This window comes from Centrocercus urophasianus, unplaced genomic scaffold (assembly GCF_019232065.1).
Source record: "Centrocercus urophasianus isolate 14NV4802_14NV808 unplaced genomic scaffold, USGS_Curo_1.0 seq_18, whole genome shotgun sequence".
In the NCBI taxonomy this organism is placed as follows: domain Eukaryota; kingdom Metazoa; phylum Chordata; class Aves; order Galliformes; family Phasianidae; genus Centrocercus; species Centrocercus urophasianus.
Genome location: NW_024884733.1, coordinates 11,430,253 through 11,448,146, shown reverse-complemented (window position 1 = coordinate 11,448,146; position 17,894 = coordinate 11,430,253). Strand labels below are relative to the sequence as shown.

Sequence of the window (17,894 nt, the reverse complement as noted above, 5' to 3'; positions counted from 1 at the left end):
GAGATGGCGCCCGGCAGCGCGCGCGGGGTGCGGCGGGAAGGAAATGGCGGAGCGGGAGGCGGCCGGCGGCGGCTCGGGCTCCGGGGCTGGCCCGCTGCCGGGGCGGTGCGCCTTCTTCGTGCAGAGGAAGAGGCGCTTCTGCAAGATGGTCCCGGCGCCCGGGAGACGCTTTTGCGGGGAGCACGGGCGGCAGGAGGTACCGCGTGCCGGGGCGAGGGGAGGGGCAGCCCGGGCACCCGGGTCCCGCACGGACGGACCGCCGGCTCGGCCCTGCCGTCAGTTACGGGTCTGGGATCTGCTGGAGCGTTCGGTTCCGGCCCTGTTTCTCCAGACCCCCCTGAATAGATGGTTTGCGATTCTCAGATGTTCTTCAGCAGCTTCTGTGCGACAGGAGCACTGAATGCACGCTGACCTGTTGTTTAAAACTTTCTTAACCAGAAAGAAAATGACAGGAAAAGAATTCCGTGCCCTCTTGATCCGAAACAGTAAGTATATGCAGAATATATATATATATATATATATATATTTTTTTTTTTTTTTAAAACATCAGAGATCTCACTACCACTGGTGTGACTTGCTTTTCCTTTCTCTTTGGATTTCAGTACCGTGTATGAAGACCAACTACAAAAACATTTAAAAAAATGTAATTCCAGAGAGAAGCCAAAGCCGGTGAGTGTCCGTCAGCTGTGCAGCCCAGCCCATGACAGCCTTGTGCAGCAGCCCCTGCAGTGCCATAGGGAAGGGAAGGCCCAGCGGTTGCAGGCGCTGCGGTCAGCACAGCATGGCAGGAGAGCACTTGTTGATCTGAAATGGAATTCGCTTCTGCTCCCTGTCTGCTGTATCCCCTTCTACCTGTAGTTTGGCATAACTTTTGATCCTCTTAGTTATAAATGAAAACGTGGAATGGATTTTTTCACAAAAAATGTCGTGGTCTCTCGCAGTGCCACAGCTCTCATTTTGCCTTGGAAAAACAAAACTAAAAGGCAGCTGTAGATGTTTCCTTGCCTCTGGCGCTCTCCTAACCCAGCCCTGCCAGCTTTGTGCAGGTTAGCAGTGTCATGGAAAGCTTGGCTGACAGATGCAGGCAGTGCTAAAAGAATGAATAGGATAGGATGCCATGTTTCAGCAGCTGTTCCAAGACAACATAATAACTGCTGCAGTTGTAAAGCTGTGGTCACTGTGACCAGCCTAGAAAGCATTAACAGCTTAGTTCTTATTAACATGCTTAATCTTGTAAAAATGTGCTAGAACAGTAACTTCTGCTGGGGACTCAGGATTAGACTTCAGGAAAATAGTTTTTTTTTCCTTTGGAATCTCTTCTTTTGCAGTGGATTCCTGTTGCTGTGTACAGTATGATGAAAGCACTGAAGAAATTAAGTTTTTGCTTCAGAGTAATAAATAGAATCAGATTGGTTTTCTTTGCTTTTTAAAGGTCTACTTTGTTCAAGATATTAATGCAGGTGTAAAAGAAGTAGCAGAAATACCAGCAAATCAAGTGAGTACATTCATTTGTTCTAAAGCTTTTGCCCTACATAACATACTGCCATTTATGGTATGACTAAAAAACTGGCAAAATAAAATTCCTGCCTTCGTGTTTTTTCCTTAAAGGTAACTCTCTCTTCTCTATCCAAAGAAGAGCTTGAGAACTTAATTATCAAGTTGAAAAAAGCAAGTAATGGTGAGCTCACTAAAAATAATACATTTTGAATAAATGTCTCCTTGCTATTTTTGCTGTTAAATATTTATGAAAAGATGAGATGAACTTATACTGGACAAACCTGAAGTAATTAAGATGTAGGCAATCCTCTAATATCTACATTTTACTCAGCGGAATAAACTAGGTTGAAGCAAAGATAGAACTTTGATCTTTTGTCCATATAGCTACTTTCACTTCCTTCTGTGCTTTTTGTTGTTGTTGTTCTCCGCTCAAAAACCACTACAGATAAAAAAATATATATTTCTGTTACAAAGTTACAGTGATAGGTTCCCAAAAGGCTGTTTTGTTCCTGCCATAATTTGAGCTTGTATCTGAATATGAGTGGCAACATACCTTGAACATGAGTTTTGAAACATACGTGTTGCAAAACCAGAAACACTTCAAACCTATACTGAAAAATTCTGCCTTTGTGTGCAGGTCTGGAACTTGACCTTAAAGAACAAGTACTTTCTCACCAGGCTTTAGAGGAAGCCTTAAATGACCCAAAGAACGGGGACTCTGCTTTCAAACACTTGAAACAACAGGTATGGCTACTGCTATGGATGTCTCTAGAAAGGTGTAACCGTTCTAATGGCTGCATGTGCACAGTGTTAGATACTTTACACAGAGTAAATCTGATGCTTTATAATTCTGTGCTTTTCAAATACTAGCATATATATATATAAACCTTTTCAAATACTAGCACATATATATAAAAGAACAGCTGTTTTGCTAGGTGTCAGTAATGGCTAACTAGGCTACTGAAGTAGAATGTGCAGTTCTTCTGAGCTTTCATTTATACATTTTTATATTGACTTAAGATAGAGTGGAGTTCTGTGGCAGGGTAATGCTCATTAGCCAGAATTATAATTCTTTTCCTGTGTGCGCACAGGATCTCTTTCCTAATCTGTCCAGGAAGGAGGACTTGAAAAAGTTTTCTGCAGTTTGGTGGAATAATGATTTTTTTTTTAATCAGGCATCATCATATATTTGCATGGCTCATAAATAATCTTTTGATATTTGTAGGCTTCTATTTTAGGTAACATGGAAAAATTACATTTGCTTGGTCCAGGAAGATGTTTCGTTGAGTTTGGAGCTGGGCGAGGAAAGCTGTCTCACTGGGTTGATATTGCCTTACAAGATACTGAAAACATTCAATTTTTGCTTGTAGAAAGGGCAACTACAAGATTCAAGGTAAAAGAGGATATTGTCATATTAGCAGAGTGTAATTTTTAAACAGTTGTCATCAAAGCTGTTAACATTTGCTTTGCATCTTCCAAAATAACATGAAGTCTTTAAAACATTACAAGTTCTACAAGTGTGATTGTGTGCGTTCCATACTTTGCCAACAGTACACTTATTAGAAAAAATTCTTGCTGTCTTAACGTTGGAAATTAACTTCAAAAGTTACTAAAGCTGGTCACTACGAGCTGCAGCAAAGCTGTAATTATTAGCAGACAGCCCTATTTAATTATCCTGTTTTATTTACACAGGTGGATGGAAAACATAAAAAGAGAGATTCTACATTTGAAAGGCTTCAAGTTGATATTCAGCATTTATGTTTAAGTAAGTTATTTCTTGACCTTTATACCTCTAAAATAGAGGCTTTATTTTAGAAGTGAATACTGGATATCAAGTCAATTAGTATGTAGCATGCTTATGTGTATCAGGTTCTCAGTGGTTGCTTGGACACATCAACAGTGCATATATATAAAAAGTAACAATTTTAATTATTAAGCAAAATCCTGCATTTCCAATCCTGCATTTTAATAAAAGGCAAAGTATTTAAATAACCTTTTATCTGGAGCTAATCTCAGCCACAAATAATTCCAGAGTTCTCTGGTATTCATTTTACTGCTGCTTGCTTATTGCTGCTTGGGAAGAAAATACTGTTGCTTCCTAACAGTATTAAAATATATTCTTTGCTTTTTGCCAGGGCTGAGTTGTTAAACAATAAACTAACCATATGCTTCTCAGACACAGAATCTGCTGCTTTTCATTTAAAAATAGTATCTTTTCAGTAGCTTATAACTCTATGTACAAACCACTGCATTTTTAGTACTGGTAAACATTTATTTGTTAAATGTGCTGAAATAAAATTATCCAGAACAAGTATTTGCCCAACTAACATAATACAGGTCATTTTGTATTTTGTTTTGTTTATTTTTCAGATAAGGTGCCTATTTTAGAGAAGACAAAACTACCAGTGGTAGGAATTGGGAAACATTTGTGTGGTGCTGCCACAGGTATGCATGATATGTGTTAACCACAGGACAACAGGATATTAAGCCCTACATCCCGAAGGGAATGATCTTCCAAATAGTTACGCTTTTCTCTCCAACTACTTGTTGAAGTAATTCTATAGAAATTCTATAATAAATAGAAATTCTATAATAAATATCTGTTAACTACAATAGAACAGAAAAATGGATAATAGTAGACAGGTTTTACTTTAGACAGAAGCAAAACCTTTCTAGTTTGTTACAGAGTAGACCAAAGGATAGTGTGGGGCATGGGTCATGTATTTGTCAGTGGTTGAGAGTATGTTCCTTTTTGCACCATCATCTCTACCCTAACGTATTTTTCTTTCTAAATGAATATTGGCTCTGTCTGAATGCATATCCCAAGCAAACAATAAGAACTTTTATTTCTGTCCTGATAATTTTAAACCATTACACTTTTCCTAATGTTACATGCTTAACTAAGTTGAGAAAGACCTCTCATGTATAAAGCTTATGTAGGTATTGTTGCAAAGATGACACAGTTAAACATTTAAGAAGTATATGTATTATTAAGAAGCATAAACATTTGGACATTAAGAAGCATATTTATTAAAGAGAGTGTGTCCTGGATGTGAAACTTTTAGAGCAATATTTGCATGCTTTCTAAGGAAGGATAAGTATGCCAGTCTGGTAATCAGAATATTTCAGCTTGATTGGGGTAGAAGAAAGACTGAAGAGAATAAGAACTTAATAACTGTGCAGGACTCATAATATTCATTTAGCATATGAAGTTTTCATCCTTTCACAGTATGCTGCTTATTTTTAGCTATCCTCAAAGTTGTTGCTTTTTGGCTTGTGATGCACTTTCTTTCTTTGTGGGAAGCATGTTCCCAGCAGCCATATAGCCTATGTAAGTGAAGGCAAGGTGTACATTCATTGCTCTTATTTTCTGTATCTTTCTCTTCTTTTTTTTTCTTTTTTTTTTTTTTTTCCCAGATCTTGCTTTGAGATGTTTGGTAGAAAGTTATGCAACTTGCTGTAATGAAGAAGATGAAGAGCCTGCACCAAAACGTACAAAGAATAAGGCAGAAGGAGCTTCTAACAGTTCAAATGATGATGACAATGAAAGGAACAAAGAAGACTTTAAGCCTGTAGCTGGAATTGTTATTGCGCTGTGTTGCCATCACAAATGTGACTGGACACATTATGTAGGCAGAGAGTTCTTTAGATCAGTAGGACTTGGACCAGTAGAATTTCATTATTTTCAAAGGATGAGTAGCTGGGCCACTTGTGGCATGAGAGGAGCCATAGCCAAAGCCTCTACAAATGAAGAAAGTGAAGATCACACTACCAACACAGAAGAGCATGGCCAAATATACAGTAAAACAGGGACTGGTTCTGATGCTCTACAAGGGTATGTGATTTCTTTTTTTTTTCTAGCATAAAAACTCTTACAAAAATCAGAATTATGGATATTGGAACATGAAATTGGTTTGGGTCTCTGAAATAACTCATTTTACAGAAGCAATATAATTACTTATTCTATAGAAACATTCTACTTTATAAATAGAATTTTCATGAATGTAAATATTTACATACACTTGCCTGATTTGAAGTGAAAATATACTGATTTTAGTAGTCTTTCTAAGTTCAACTGCTAATGTTAATTAACAAAATTATTTTCCTAACACATTCTGTTCTTTTTTTTTTTTTTTCCCTCTCTGTGAAAGTAGGCTCCTTACTGTTGAAGAGCGGAAGGAGATAGGGTCCCTCTGTAAACTTGTGATTGATCACGGACGGATCAGATATTTACAACATCGAGGATACAAGGCTGCACTACAGTACTATACAGATTCCTCTGTGTCCTTGGAGAATGTACTGTTGACAGCTGTCCCAGAGACAACGACGTGACAAGATGCAGATTTGGAACTGGCAGAAAAACTACAAAATCTATCTGGATTGTATAAAAAGCAGATTTAGTGCTTACAGAAAACCAGTTTTACTCTTTCTTATCCCAAGAAAAGGTTTTATATTTCCCAGTTTGACTGGAAATTAAAAATATGCAAAGCAGTTCTCATTACTAGAAAAATGAAATCCCTAAGAATACTTGAAACTAATTGCAAGCCGTATTGTTAGGAAGAAGCATCTTGTGATAGTTTCTACTTACAGTTAGGTTCCTTCATCATTAGCAGTTATGATAGGAGAAGCATCAGAAGTGCAGCTTTCCACATTTCCTGAAAGACAGTGGGTTAAAATAAGAGAAATCAACATAATTTGTTTCCAATTAGATGGTTAGGATACTTTTGTATTTTCTCCTAAGTTATTTACGTATTCTTAGGTACTTATTTCATCAGCTCTAGGAGCATTCATTAAAGAATAAAACTTATTTTTAAACCACTTGGCTTGATGTATTCTTGTTAATTTAAATATTCATTCATAAAACATGGATAAGAAAAAAGTTAGCTTAGGGTTCTGAAGAGCGTTTTTAAGCCTTCAGGACATGCAGAATGGAAGATCAAAGAAAATGTTTTTATATCTTCAGTGGATGGAATTCTTTAAAGCTGCCACCTGCACATCAGTTTAGAAGTGCATATTTTGATCCTTTACTAAAGCCATTAAGCAGGCAGAGAAATTTAATGTTTCCTTTCACATTACTAGCAGCAGGGTTTTTTGACATAGCAATTTAGAAGTGAGATGAAAGTGTAGGGGCTGCTTTGCTTAGGAGACTGGGTTTTTGTCAGGGAGAGACAGAATTCTCCCCTTCCTCCTTAAATTCAGCTTGCAGACTTTGGAAAATACTAATCCAGGCTTTTCATGTGTCATTTGTGTACATACTCTAGTTTTTTTTTACCCAGCTTAACCTCCCTTTGTCACATCACTCCAGGGGGACTGGAATTAACAAAAAACCATACCTGTTTTCTTCAGTGACTCCTGGATATACATGTGCATGAATTCAATGCCGAACATTTCCTGTTGCTCCTCTTCTTCTGTATTCTCACATGGAGGGAGTGTTATCTCTAACTCCAGTGGGTTGTCTCTGAAGTTGACAAACCTGTCAGGTCAGTGGAGAAGGTTATGCTTGCATTACATCTTGACCAGAGAGAACTTTTGAAACTGAATTAAGATTTATCTGCCAATATTTGGAACAAGAGAAACAGAATTTATGGATATTTTTCCAGGTGCTATGAGCCTTAAGTTGAAACCACCAACGCACTAGCAGAATCAAATAACTAAATGAAGAATTCTTATAATAACTAGCTGATAGTTGTGGGAGAAAACATTGCAGTTCTCATTTTATTTTATGGGTTTCACTTTGTTGTCAGTATAATCCAGATTAGATAAACAGATTAGAACAAGTGTGCAAATGCTGTGTTCTCACTGCAAGGTAAGTCCACCCAATGTCTGTCTATTCTTAGTCCACTCCCATGGTTTGTTCCATATATACCATGGCTTGACCGTTTATGATGCTTGCTTTAGGGTAATACTACAGTGTGCCCATGATATTCTTACAGCTGTAGGAAGAAGGAGGCCAAATAAACCCCATAAAACAGACATTTCCCTACTTAAGAGAATGTCGCCTCTGAGTCCTTCTCCCTCAAACCATTACACCCCACAACAGCTACCCACAAACAACTGAGACTATACAGATAAAGCCTACAGACCTCTCTTTACAAATTAAAGCTTATACAAGCTTACGTGCCCCTGATGTGCAGAAATGTATTAGTCTCCTTAAACTTTGAGAGTGTAACTATCTTAGCTTACACTCTTCAAATGCATTGTGCTTCTCAAAGCTTTCTTGACCAGATTCTCAAATGTTGTGAATCTCTAATTATGCTGTATAACCATGAACACACCTTTTCCGCTTCCTTAGCATCACTCTATGATACACAACTTAAGGGAGGCTTTAAAACTTATCTGCTGGTAATTATATTTCTGTTGCTTTTTCTTACCTGAGATTTGTCATGTGTGTCATACAAGAAGGAATATCCTTAAGTTTGTTGTTGCTAAGAACAAGAGTACTAAGATTTTTCATATTAACAATGGTTTCTGGCAAAGAGTTAATTTCATTCCTTTGGAGCCACAAAGTATGGAGATTCTCCATTCTGTAAAAGTAGGTATTTCCTCAGTCAAGATTTAGAAAATTTGAATAAATAATAAGATTTATTTTCTAAATTGATCATTTTTAACAGCCACATAAAGGACTCACATAAAGAATAATAAAAATCTCTACGAAAATCCCGCATCCAAGATAACTATCTAAACTGCTACTTGAAAACGTCATTAGCAAGAAACATTGAACTTGGTAACAGTACATGTACTATTTATTTATTTACAAAATTAATTATTCTAACTTACCAAATACACACAGAAGCTAATAAATCTTAAGTTTGCCATCAGGTTAATATTGAAATAGCTTTTGAAACAGGATTTAACCATTAGAATTTCAATGCAGTATTATTCAGACTATGATGTGAGCTTTGAGCTGTGTTTACCTGTCAATAGCATCAGGAAGCTTCTGGAGTCGATTTCCTCCCATATCTAACCATTCTAAATTTGGCATGTTCAGAAGAGCTGAAGGGATGGTGGTGAACTGATTCATACACAAATCTATGTGTGAAAGCTTCTTTAAATCACTTAGCTGAAAGGAAAGAGATTTAATACAACTTCGTACTGATGTTCCATTACAGCACTCATGTCATGTTTACTGAAAAAAAGAAAATTTAACATTAAAATTAACAATTTAACATTAAAACACATTTGGGAGTTTGTAAACACAGAATGGTTTCTGAGATACATTAACTGAATTTCAGTGTACAATTACAGCACTCACCTGGAGGCTGGGGATGTAGGTTTGAAGCTGTTCAGGTGGTTACACTTTATCACCTTTGTCTCATTTAGGGTGAGCGCCCTAAATGCTGAGACACTGAATGTCATGACTACAATGCAGATACATCCCAAATATAAAGGAAAGGATTTTTAAAGACATCACCTGGAGCTATTTAAAAGATGTGTAGATGTGGTACTTAGGGACACGTTTTAGTGGTTGACTTGGCAGTGGCTACGTTAAGGGTTGGACTAAATGATCTTAAAGGTCTTTTCCGACATAAATGTTTGTGATTATGTTCTACGATCACTGTCTTTAGTATTTTATGCTCAGCTGGTGCTTCTCCATGCAAGTTGCTCTATTTCATTAAGCAAATATTTAGTTTTTTGTGGTTCATATAGCATGGATGGTATTTTGGAGGGAACTTAAGACACTTTCAGTGTTGTAAAGTCCATTAGTACTGCAAGGCATTAAAAATTAAACCCAGCCTCAATGAGTGCTGCAACACCTCAGTCCTTTGGTGAATCATGTATTCAAATGCTTTTTCTAATTTTCAGGCAATGAAAAGATGTTTGATGGCAAATCTGGCCCAAATGAAGTACTTGCATGTACATAGAACCAAGCTAAATTTACACTAAATATCTCAGGTGTTTGCAACATGATGAACTCAACAGGAAAGAACTATGTACTTACTATTGCTTACTATGAACTGTTACTTTAAGAGCTGTTGCTCTATATTAAATCTTACACTTGTATCCATGTAGATTTAGTAAATTCTGCATTTTGATTAATCATGTATGTTTTTATTTGAAGATTTATTGGATTTTGTCGCTTGGACTTAATTTTGCAATGCTCCATTACTGTGGTTTTTTATACACTAGAAGAAGCAAATATGGTTACGTACTTGACATTTCTGTACCTAGGAGGTCTAATAGTTGGAGATGGAGGTCTCTTTCACATGTACTTTAGACCAAATTAAATCTCAACAGTATATAAGCAATTGCTTTATTCTCATTTAATTGCTTTCAGCATCTTCTCAGAACAAAATTAGTTCTTTTTGCACATTGGCAGTTGTCTAAATCACACAAAACCTTTTCATAGCTAGAAGTCCAGGTAAAGATGCTTTCAATTATACGGTGGCAAAAGGCACAAACTTGCATTCTCAGCCTTAAAAGTGAACTCATCTGTGCTAAGGTATCAGATCCACAGTGGGGTAAATCAATCAGTGAAGATCTTCAGCCTAAACTAACATCAAGTGTATTGCTGTCCTGTATGCTCATTTATCTAGACAAAGATTAGCTCTTGCAACTACTCAGGTAGTTGGATTGTCATGTGTCTTCAGTTGGATTAGTGGTATGAATACTGTTTATGTGTGCATTTATATGGAACAGTTATAACATCAGAATACTAAAGCAAATATAAGAACAGAGAGTAAATTCAAAATATACATCACAAAATAAATAAGTAAATAAATAAATCAGAATAGTCAAAACCTGCAGAGGAAGATCACTGATATTCCTGTTGACAGCCAGTTCCAATCTTTCCAGACTGATGCAATTACTTATTTCCTTAGGAACAGACTTTATTCTATTGTAACTGAGAAGCAGCTCTTGGAGGCCAGTCAGCTGGCCTGCAGAGAGCACAAATGAGAAAGAATGAACATGAATATTTATTGTATTTGAAATAGAGCATTAATGTTTTTCTGTTATCCTAATAATGCTATAGAAGAGTTCTGTGTTCTCATAGTACATAAATAAATAAAAATTTAAATGAAAGGATTTCAGGACTCTAGTACAGAATTCTAGATGAATACTTCAAAAAATCCAAAAACTTATGAAAAGAACAACTCACGCCATGAACTCAGAACTTGAACTTTTTTTAAAAAAAAAAAAAGTTTATAGGGAATTGGTGGCCTTAAGATCTCTACCTAACTGCCAAATATAAGTAATGTTTTCTAACTACATAGCTGTAAACTTAGGAAGTTAAAATGCCAAGAAATTGCATGCTTGTATAACGTTAATTTTCTTAGAAAAGCAATATAAAACAAAATAAAGTACAGCTCACCAATTTCTTTAGGTATGCTTTCTATTGAATTCCGGGATAGATCGAGAACAACAAGATTGTGAAATCTTCCAACAAACTGAGGAATTTTCTGCAAGCTAGTTCTATGAAGCTGCCATTCTTGGAGATGGACTAATTTCAATAAGCAGGAAGGTAATGTCTAAGACAAGAAATATAAATCCAAAAAAAATTCAGCTTAATAAACAAGAATATGGGTTTAGTCAGAAAGTGGTGGTAAGATTTTTGTTTTCTCATTAATATTTTGTATTGCGATTTAAAAATAATAATAAAAAATATTTCCTTCTTCTCAAACTCCACAGTAACATCCAAAGAAGAACTCTATCAGTGTGGGTCATTCTAACCACCAGTTTCATCTGCAGACTGTTCCCTTTCAGGATTTAGACATCTGAACTACTGCCATTTGTTTGAAAGGTTTCAGGCTTTATAACTGAGGATGAAGCTGCTCCAAATGGATTGTTGCCTTTAAATGATTATTTAAATAACATTTCCTGTTCTGTTAAGAGCAGAAGGATAGAAACACTCCAGTCTTTGCAAGTTACGAATTCCAAACAATAACCAGAGCTTTCCTATATTGAACACCAGAGTATTGCTGGCAGGGCTGTAACTCTTACTGACCTCAACATAGTCTAATTCTCTTCATCAAACTGGCACCTGCATTTCTGCACTGATAAAACTACCAGCTCTGTAACTTGTCCTCACTGCTAGATCCCATTCTGTTGTTGATTCTACAGTTAGCCAACTCCCTACACACATTAGAAATAAGAATCTGAGAATCAAACTCACTCGTTGTCACTCAGAAAGTAAGTAACAAAAAAAAAAAAAAAAAAAAAAAAAAAAAAAATCTATCTGTGCACCTAAGCACAGAGGTTTTTCATCGTGAGATATTTCAGTGCTTTGGGTGCATTAACAAAGTGAAGATGTACCTAATTAAACTCACATTTTGCAATGTAAAATCACTTCTAATGCAAGAAAGCCTTTTGGGCTTTATTTTTGCAGAGGAATGCTTAATACTTGAAACTAAAAAAAATCAGCTTGCTTTTACATTCTCACAACAGTGTACCTCAATTCATGGTTGGCAAAGCAAAACATGAGCATTTCATGATTAGAAGTAGTCATGATTAGAAAGAGTCAAAGCGCGAGCGTAAAGATGTAAATAGTAATCTTCAAATGCATCAAGTCATTCAGTCTTCATTCAGCAATATTAATACCTATACACAATACCTTCCATTCTTCTTCCTCTATCCTTAAAACTGCTCTTCCATCTTCATTAACTACTTTGTCTTTGAGTTTTGCTAAAGTGGTTCTCTCCTCCCAGACAAGCAGTAACCTACAAAGGGAAGAAAATTTATTAGTGGTGCGGCTGTAAATAAAGGCAATAATTACCAGCCATTGTATTACTGGAAAAACAAAGAGGCAGGTACTTTGAATGAGTAAAAATATTGTTTCTGAATGTTAATTATATTATCAATTGAGGGAAGATAAGAACATGAAGTAATGTTTGACTGAGTTATAGTTACTCTATTCATCTGCAGTTCTGCATAGATTAGTTTTACAGTCAAAAGGAAAATAAAACTTTATTCAGTTTCATCACACTGCAGCCAGGAAATAGAAGGTAAACTCACATAAAGTGACAGTCCCAAAGTCATAAATTTTGAAACAATCTCGTGGTGGAACAGAAAGCTCTCAGTTCCACCAAATAGAAGTTCACTCAAACAAGGCCAATCAGCTAGAGATTCTTTTAGCTTTGTTTTCAACAAAGATTTTTTTTCTTTTTTTTAATTCAACACAACAAGAATTTTAATAATTAACCCACTTCTTTTTCTGCTTTTATTTTCCATTTGTGACTTCTGAATTTGTTATTCCATTTCAAACATCTGACGAATGAGGAATGGTTCCAAAAATGCTAAATTTCTTCACATTTTGTGAAATTGCTGGCTACTCAGAAGAGAAGACCAAACAAGGGTTAATGCTTCCATTGAGAATAAAAAAACTAGAGCTAATTAGAGCATGCACACAAAAGAGGATTTTAATATCTGTATTAATTAGATTTAGTGTATATGCTAATATTTTTATCACAGAACACATCTGATTGATTGCCCTGAACGTACTGCCAGATTCTAACCAGTGGGAGTTCTATGCAGTAAAGACTAAAGAATTAGACTGTGGATGAGTTTGGAAAGACTACTTCCAGTCTTCTGCAATGTAACTTAGAGTCTAGGTTTTCACATATCATCTACAGTTTACCTACCTTCCTGCAGACCTCTCTCTGAATTCCTTTTCTTTCCGTAATTCTTCATTTATCTTCTTTATTCTCACTTCCCAAAGTGTCTTCACAGCAGTGAATGATCCAATGCAAACAGCAGTTTCAGTCATGATTCTTACATGTTCAGGTTCAACCACAGGACTCCAACTGTGAATTTCAGCGCCTTAGTGCTTGTATCACCTACTGCATGGGGGCAGTGACATGAAAACTAAAATACAGACATATCTCCTTGATTATATCATTGAATGTAGTTAATGTAGGGCTAACAGAATATTACCAATTGCTCTGTATGTACAAAATAATTGTACCCAGTTAAATTTTCTGAAATAAAATACAATGTAAACAAGTAAAAATGGAAATTAGTTTCAAAAATTGGCTTTCAACAAAATCATTATGCAATGATCTAGAGAATTTACCACGGGAGACCATTAAACCATAGCACTGTTATCAAAGATGTTGACACAACTAAAATAAATAGTGACAAAAGAAAAATAATTAGAAAGTATAAGGAATTTCAACATTCATTTTGGGAAGCAAATTAAATACTAACTTGAATGTACAATTTTGAACTTTTTTTTCCCAAAGGCACCTGTATGAAGGATCTTTTTACAATCTCTTCTGCATTCTTCTTGAGAACAACTGTTTCTTTCAGTTCATTACAATTGTAGACTGAGAACAACCATCATTACTAAATGTGGGTACAAGAATTAATTCCCCTTCCAGGAAGAAATTAGTGTTCTGTGCAACTCCAGGTAATTAATCATTACAGTTGCATCCTGGGTAGTATAAATATTTGCAATGAAAGGAATTTTGCACTTCAGAGAAATTGATATATTGCTAAAAACATGTTAGCATGTGCATTTATTCGTATTATTTTTCTTAATAGTATCTCTCACAGCATAGTGTACAGCTAGTAATGCATTACCTTTTTAAAAAAGACTTCTCATACTCTTCACATCTCTTTCGCCATCTTGTAGACCTCCCGAGTGTCAAGATCCAAATCAAATCAGGCTAATGTTTTGAAATCATCTTTTCCTTAGGGAGATAATTAATACATAATTTTCTGAAGAGCAGCAAAGACACTCTGTTATCCCAATAAGCACACCCTCCAAAAAAAACGTTCTACTGCCATTTTATGTTTATCATGTCTTTTGCTAACACGGTTGTTTGTGAAGTCTGATTGTATTGAAATCAATTTAAAAGGTACAGCCAAGCAAACACTAATTTTAAATTGTCAAGATTGATTCCTGTTCTAAAGACAGCATGAAACCATCTTACAAGGCCTGATCCCCCACACCCCTCCCCAAGGAAAAAAAAAAAAAAAAAAAAGAGAGAGAGAGAGAGGGAGAGAGAATCTGGTCCAATACTTCTATACTAAGAATTCATAACCATTCTTTACTTGTTAAGGAAGAATGGTAGGATTTGACAGGTGATACAAAAGGCATCCCACAATGTGGCACAATGCTGTCTGGCACTCAATCGGGAATTCAATCCCTTTTTAGGGATTCAATCCTTTCTTCTCTGTAACTAGAAGATTTTTTCGTCTTTCCCTTCCCTGCATCAATATGATTAGAATTAATTGCTGTACTTTGAAAGACTAACTTCTTTTTCAGTGGTACTCCTAGTAAATACCTTTCCATTCCTCATCCCAACATGCAACACTAGTGACTAAAACACCATATTGGAGCCTTTTTGCTCCAATTAGCAGCTGCAATTTAAAATGCCTTATTTTCAGAATTAGTCTTCTATCAAGAAAAAGTGATTTACCTGATCAATCATACCTGTTGTTCAGACATTTTCAGATAGAAAACTACAAATCTTTTGAGTATGTTGTACAGAAAAGATACATTAAGGTTCCAGTCTCTACAGATTCGTTCATACATGCACTGCTAAAGCCAATCTCAGACCATGCAATCAGTACTTATTCTTAGTGAAAGCTTACACTCAGCGAAAAGTGGACAGCATATAATTCAATTCTAAAACATTGCTTTAGAACCATGAAGTACAGAAGGTCCTAAGTATATGATTCTACCTTCAAGGATATTTAATTATATAATACCAGGGTTACTGCCAAATCTTCTTGATATTTTCTTGACAAACAATAAGAACATAACAATCACATTGCCACTGATAATTAAGAAGTGAATTCCCAAAGGTGGCTGTAAAATAAACACAAATTACTCAAATTACTACCACGTAATTCCCCCCAAAATCACCTCCAAGCACATGAGAGAGTTTGGAACAACTTACCTCAAATATCTGGTTTTCAAAGATTTTCCATGACTCATTGCTTTCTGTGCAAGAGCCTAGGTAAGGTACAAATTTTGCTTGTACTATCAAAACCATTTGGAACTCTCACTCAGACTCCAGTGCAATGTCACTCTAGTTCTAATTTTAGCCTATGCTGAGAATAGAAGGTATCACATGAGGCACTTCTGCAACACCCCCGGCATTTACCATTCTTAATGTCTTCCTAGTTTGCAGAACATGACTGGACTCCCATAAACTGCTTATAAGATCAATAAAAGTTAATAGCAGTGAATAAAAACAAATTCATTATACTTCACAATGAAAACTACAAGTAAGTTACTTTGGGCATTTTTTTTTATTCTTTCAGCGTTTATCTGCAAGATAACTGAGCTTCAGAAAATACTTAGTACTGCACAACTGCTATTAATCAGTAACAGTGATTAATTAAACTAGAACAAGTGTTACATAATTAAGTATTTTATTCATTGCTTTTGCTCATGATGAAGAATTCCCATGTAAATTGTCAAAGACCAGGCAGAAAAGTAATTTTTATCATGGTATGCAGAGGGGTTATTGCTCACCACTCCCTTTTACATGCTTCCAATCATAAAACATTTTTAACATTCTATTTCTTCAAAGAGACATTGGAGAAGATAAAAGGCGAACAACTGTCACAGTAAACAAGTATTAGAAGTTACATGACAGACTATTTAGACTATTTTAACTTTGTTATTATTTTTCATGTTTAATACCTTTTTCTTCACTCAGACAGAAAGAGAGAGGCAGCAATTATCATAAAGATACTGGTTGAAACAGAAGTCATAAAACTGACTTGTTCCAACCTGGACTGCACTGTAAGGATATAAAATATGAAGACAAAACTTAAAAAATAGCACTCATTTGGTCACAGTAGAAAACATTCTTAGTCATTATCAGCTTGATTTAAATTCTATCATTACCACACAAAACTTCATAATGGAAAGTAAACCACAACAGTAACAATGAAAACAAAAAAACTAAAACATGAACACCAATTCCTATCTTAAAAGATAGTAACTGCTATAATTTTTAATCTTCAAGGGCACATTTTTTGTGTTTGAGGGGGGATGTGTTAGAAGCAAAGGAGAAAAAGTAAAAATGACCTCTTTGGTATAGGCATTGCTTCTTTCAGTTTTGGTAGAGGTTCAATACCCCCAGTATTTTTAATTAATTAATTTTTGAAATATAAATATAAGCTCTGCCCTCTTGAAAGAGACAAATAATTAGAGTTAAGCCAAAATGAATTTTACCTTTCCTTTTACCAGGTCTTTGAGTGTTAAAGAAATTTGAAGCTTCTTTTGTGAGTAAAATTCTTCTCTAAAATATTTCAAGGTCTTTATCAGTTTCTATCATATGCTTTTGTTTCCTCAACTAATTTTTTATATGGCCATAAGACTAAAACAAAATGCAATTCAGACTAAGCCCTTACCACAGTAACAGACTTGTAGGAGAGTAGCCATTAGGCTGTGCCCTTTTAGCAGTCTCAAGTGCAGTACGTTCTTTAAAATAAGATGTATCCACCTGTACAGGATCACCTGCATGAAATAAATTCACATATAAAAACAGTATTACTACAATTATTTGTGCCCTTTGAGAAAATTTATTAGGAATAAATAAATCTGATAAAAATGAAATAGGTGATATGCACAACAAATTAGTCAAAGTCTTCAGTAAGTGACTTCATAAAGGCACCTTATACCACTACAGGATTACAAATAGCACCTCACATGTATACTCCCCACCTACATTACCACCTTTCCTCTTGCTCAGTCTCAGCATCAAGGAAGCAGAGATTCTACCCCGGTAGCTTACGTCTTGCATCTTCACAGCTAAACACATCAGGCTACTTTGGTCTACAACACTGGTGAATATTCCTGTAAAGACAGTTTTTGATATTTCTAAAGAAAGGAGAAAACGTCAAATTTGCAAATTCATTTTTAAGGTCATACAATTGCTTTTTCTTGTGCGTGTTTCAAGTTTATGTTTTCAGAAGGCATTTATATTCAACCATTTTCTAATTCCTACCAAATAACCACTACAGTCCTCATCATCTCTTAAGTTTACCTTAAAGCAGCACTATTATAATCTGTTCTGAAGACATTAACTTGAACCTCTTCATTCTTTGCCTTGCATCAGCTATTCCTCATAATATTTTTATTAAATACTAATTCTTAGTTGTATCAGATTAACCTGTCAAGTTCTGGTAAATGAACATCAATAATGTACAATGGTGCAAACTTCTAGAGTACATTTTCTTTGCTGTCAGACTTATTTAATGTCACAATAACTAATGAGATCCTCCTTTTCTACAAATAGATGTTTTCTTTAAGGAACAAAAATAGTGGAATTTAAGGACTGTAACTACTTCCAGACTATAAAAATACGGTATATCCTAGGGAGTTTCAAGGCCCTGATATTTATCAGTAAATGTTATCAGCAATGTTTGAATAAATATGCCCTCTCCCTTTATCATTTGATAAAGTACCTGTGCAATTAATACCAGGAAAAAGTGGACTA

General features: G+C 35.6%; 2 protein-coding genes across 7 annotated transcripts; one reads left to right on the top strand and one right to left on the bottom strand.

Moving 5' to 3' along the window:
* The first annotated feature begins 43 nt into the window (after window positions 1-43).
* On the top strand, window positions 44-6,315 carry TRMT13 (tRNA methyltransferase 13 homolog). 3 transcript variants are annotated; one of them, XM_042818978.1, is made up of 11 exons: window positions 44-196; window positions 439-485; window positions 603-669; window positions 1,433-1,495; window positions 1,609-1,678; window positions 2,135-2,241; window positions 2,723-2,890; window positions 3,190-3,262; window positions 3,868-3,942; window positions 4,915-5,332; window positions 5,652-6,315. In XM_042818978.1, the coding sequence occupies exons 1-11, from the start codon at window positions 44-46 to the stop codon at window positions 5,827-5,829; spliced, it is 1,419 nt and encodes a 472-aa protein (XP_042674912.1). In that variant the 3' UTR covers window positions 5,830-6,315. The 3 variants fall into 3 exon arrangements, with proteins under 3 accessions (XP_042674912.1, XP_042674914.1, XP_042674913.1); XM_042818980.1 differs by having other exon boundaries at window positions 134-196; window positions 364-485; window positions 596-669; window positions 3,835-3,942; XM_042818979.1 differs by lacking the exon at window positions 44-196 and having other exon boundaries at window positions 229-485; window positions 596-669; window positions 3,835-3,942.
* On the bottom strand, window positions 3,749-17,854 carry LRRC39 (leucine rich repeat containing 39). 4 transcript variants are annotated; one of them, XM_042818981.1, is made up of 10 exons: window positions 14,014-17,854; window positions 13,074-13,271; window positions 12,047-12,152; window positions 10,808-10,964; window positions 10,237-10,373; window positions 8,412-8,557; window positions 7,869-8,021; window positions 6,831-6,970; window positions 6,086-6,152; window positions 3,749-5,238 (listed from the first exon to the last, which is right to left on the bottom strand). In XM_042818981.1, the coding sequence occupies exons 2-9, from the start codon at window positions 13,196-13,198 to the stop codon at window positions 6,088-6,090; spliced, it is 1,029 nt and encodes a 342-aa protein (XP_042674915.1). In that variant the 5' UTR covers window positions 13,199-13,271; window positions 14,014-17,854; the 3' UTR covers window positions 3,749-5,238; window positions 6,086-6,087. The 4 variants fall into 4 exon arrangements, with proteins under 4 accessions (XP_042674915.1, XP_042674917.1, XP_042674918.1 ...); XM_042818983.1 differs by having other exon boundaries at window positions 13,074-13,268; XM_042818984.1 differs by having other exon boundaries at window positions 13,074-13,235.
* Between the last annotated feature and the right edge of the window lie 40 nt (window positions 17,855-17,894).

Coding starts and splice junctions, on each gene's coding strand:
- TRMT13 (XM_042818978.1), top strand. CDS start 44: ATGGCGGAGCGGGAGGCGGCCGGCGGCGGCTCGGGCTCCGGGGCTGGC. Junction 1,679..2,134: donor GTTGAAAAAAGCAAGTAATG/GTGAGCTCACTA, acceptor CTTTGTGTGCAG/GTCTGGAACTTGACCTTAAA. Junction 3,943..4,914: donor TTTGTGTGGTGCTGCCACAG/GTATGCATGATA, acceptor TTTTTTTCCCAG/ATCTTGCTTTGAGATGTTTG.
- LRRC39 (XM_042818982.1), bottom strand. CDS start 13,198: ATGACTGAAACTGCTGTTTGCATTGGATCATTCACTGCTGTGAAGACA. Junction 8,558..10,236: donor TCAGTGATCTTCCTCTGCAG/GTTTTGACTATT, acceptor CTTTCCTTTCAG/CTAAGTGATTTAAAGAAGCT. Junction 6,153..6,830: donor GGAGTCACTGAAGAAAACAG/GTATGGTTTTTT, acceptor ACTGTCTTTCAG/GAAATGTGGAAAGCTGCACT.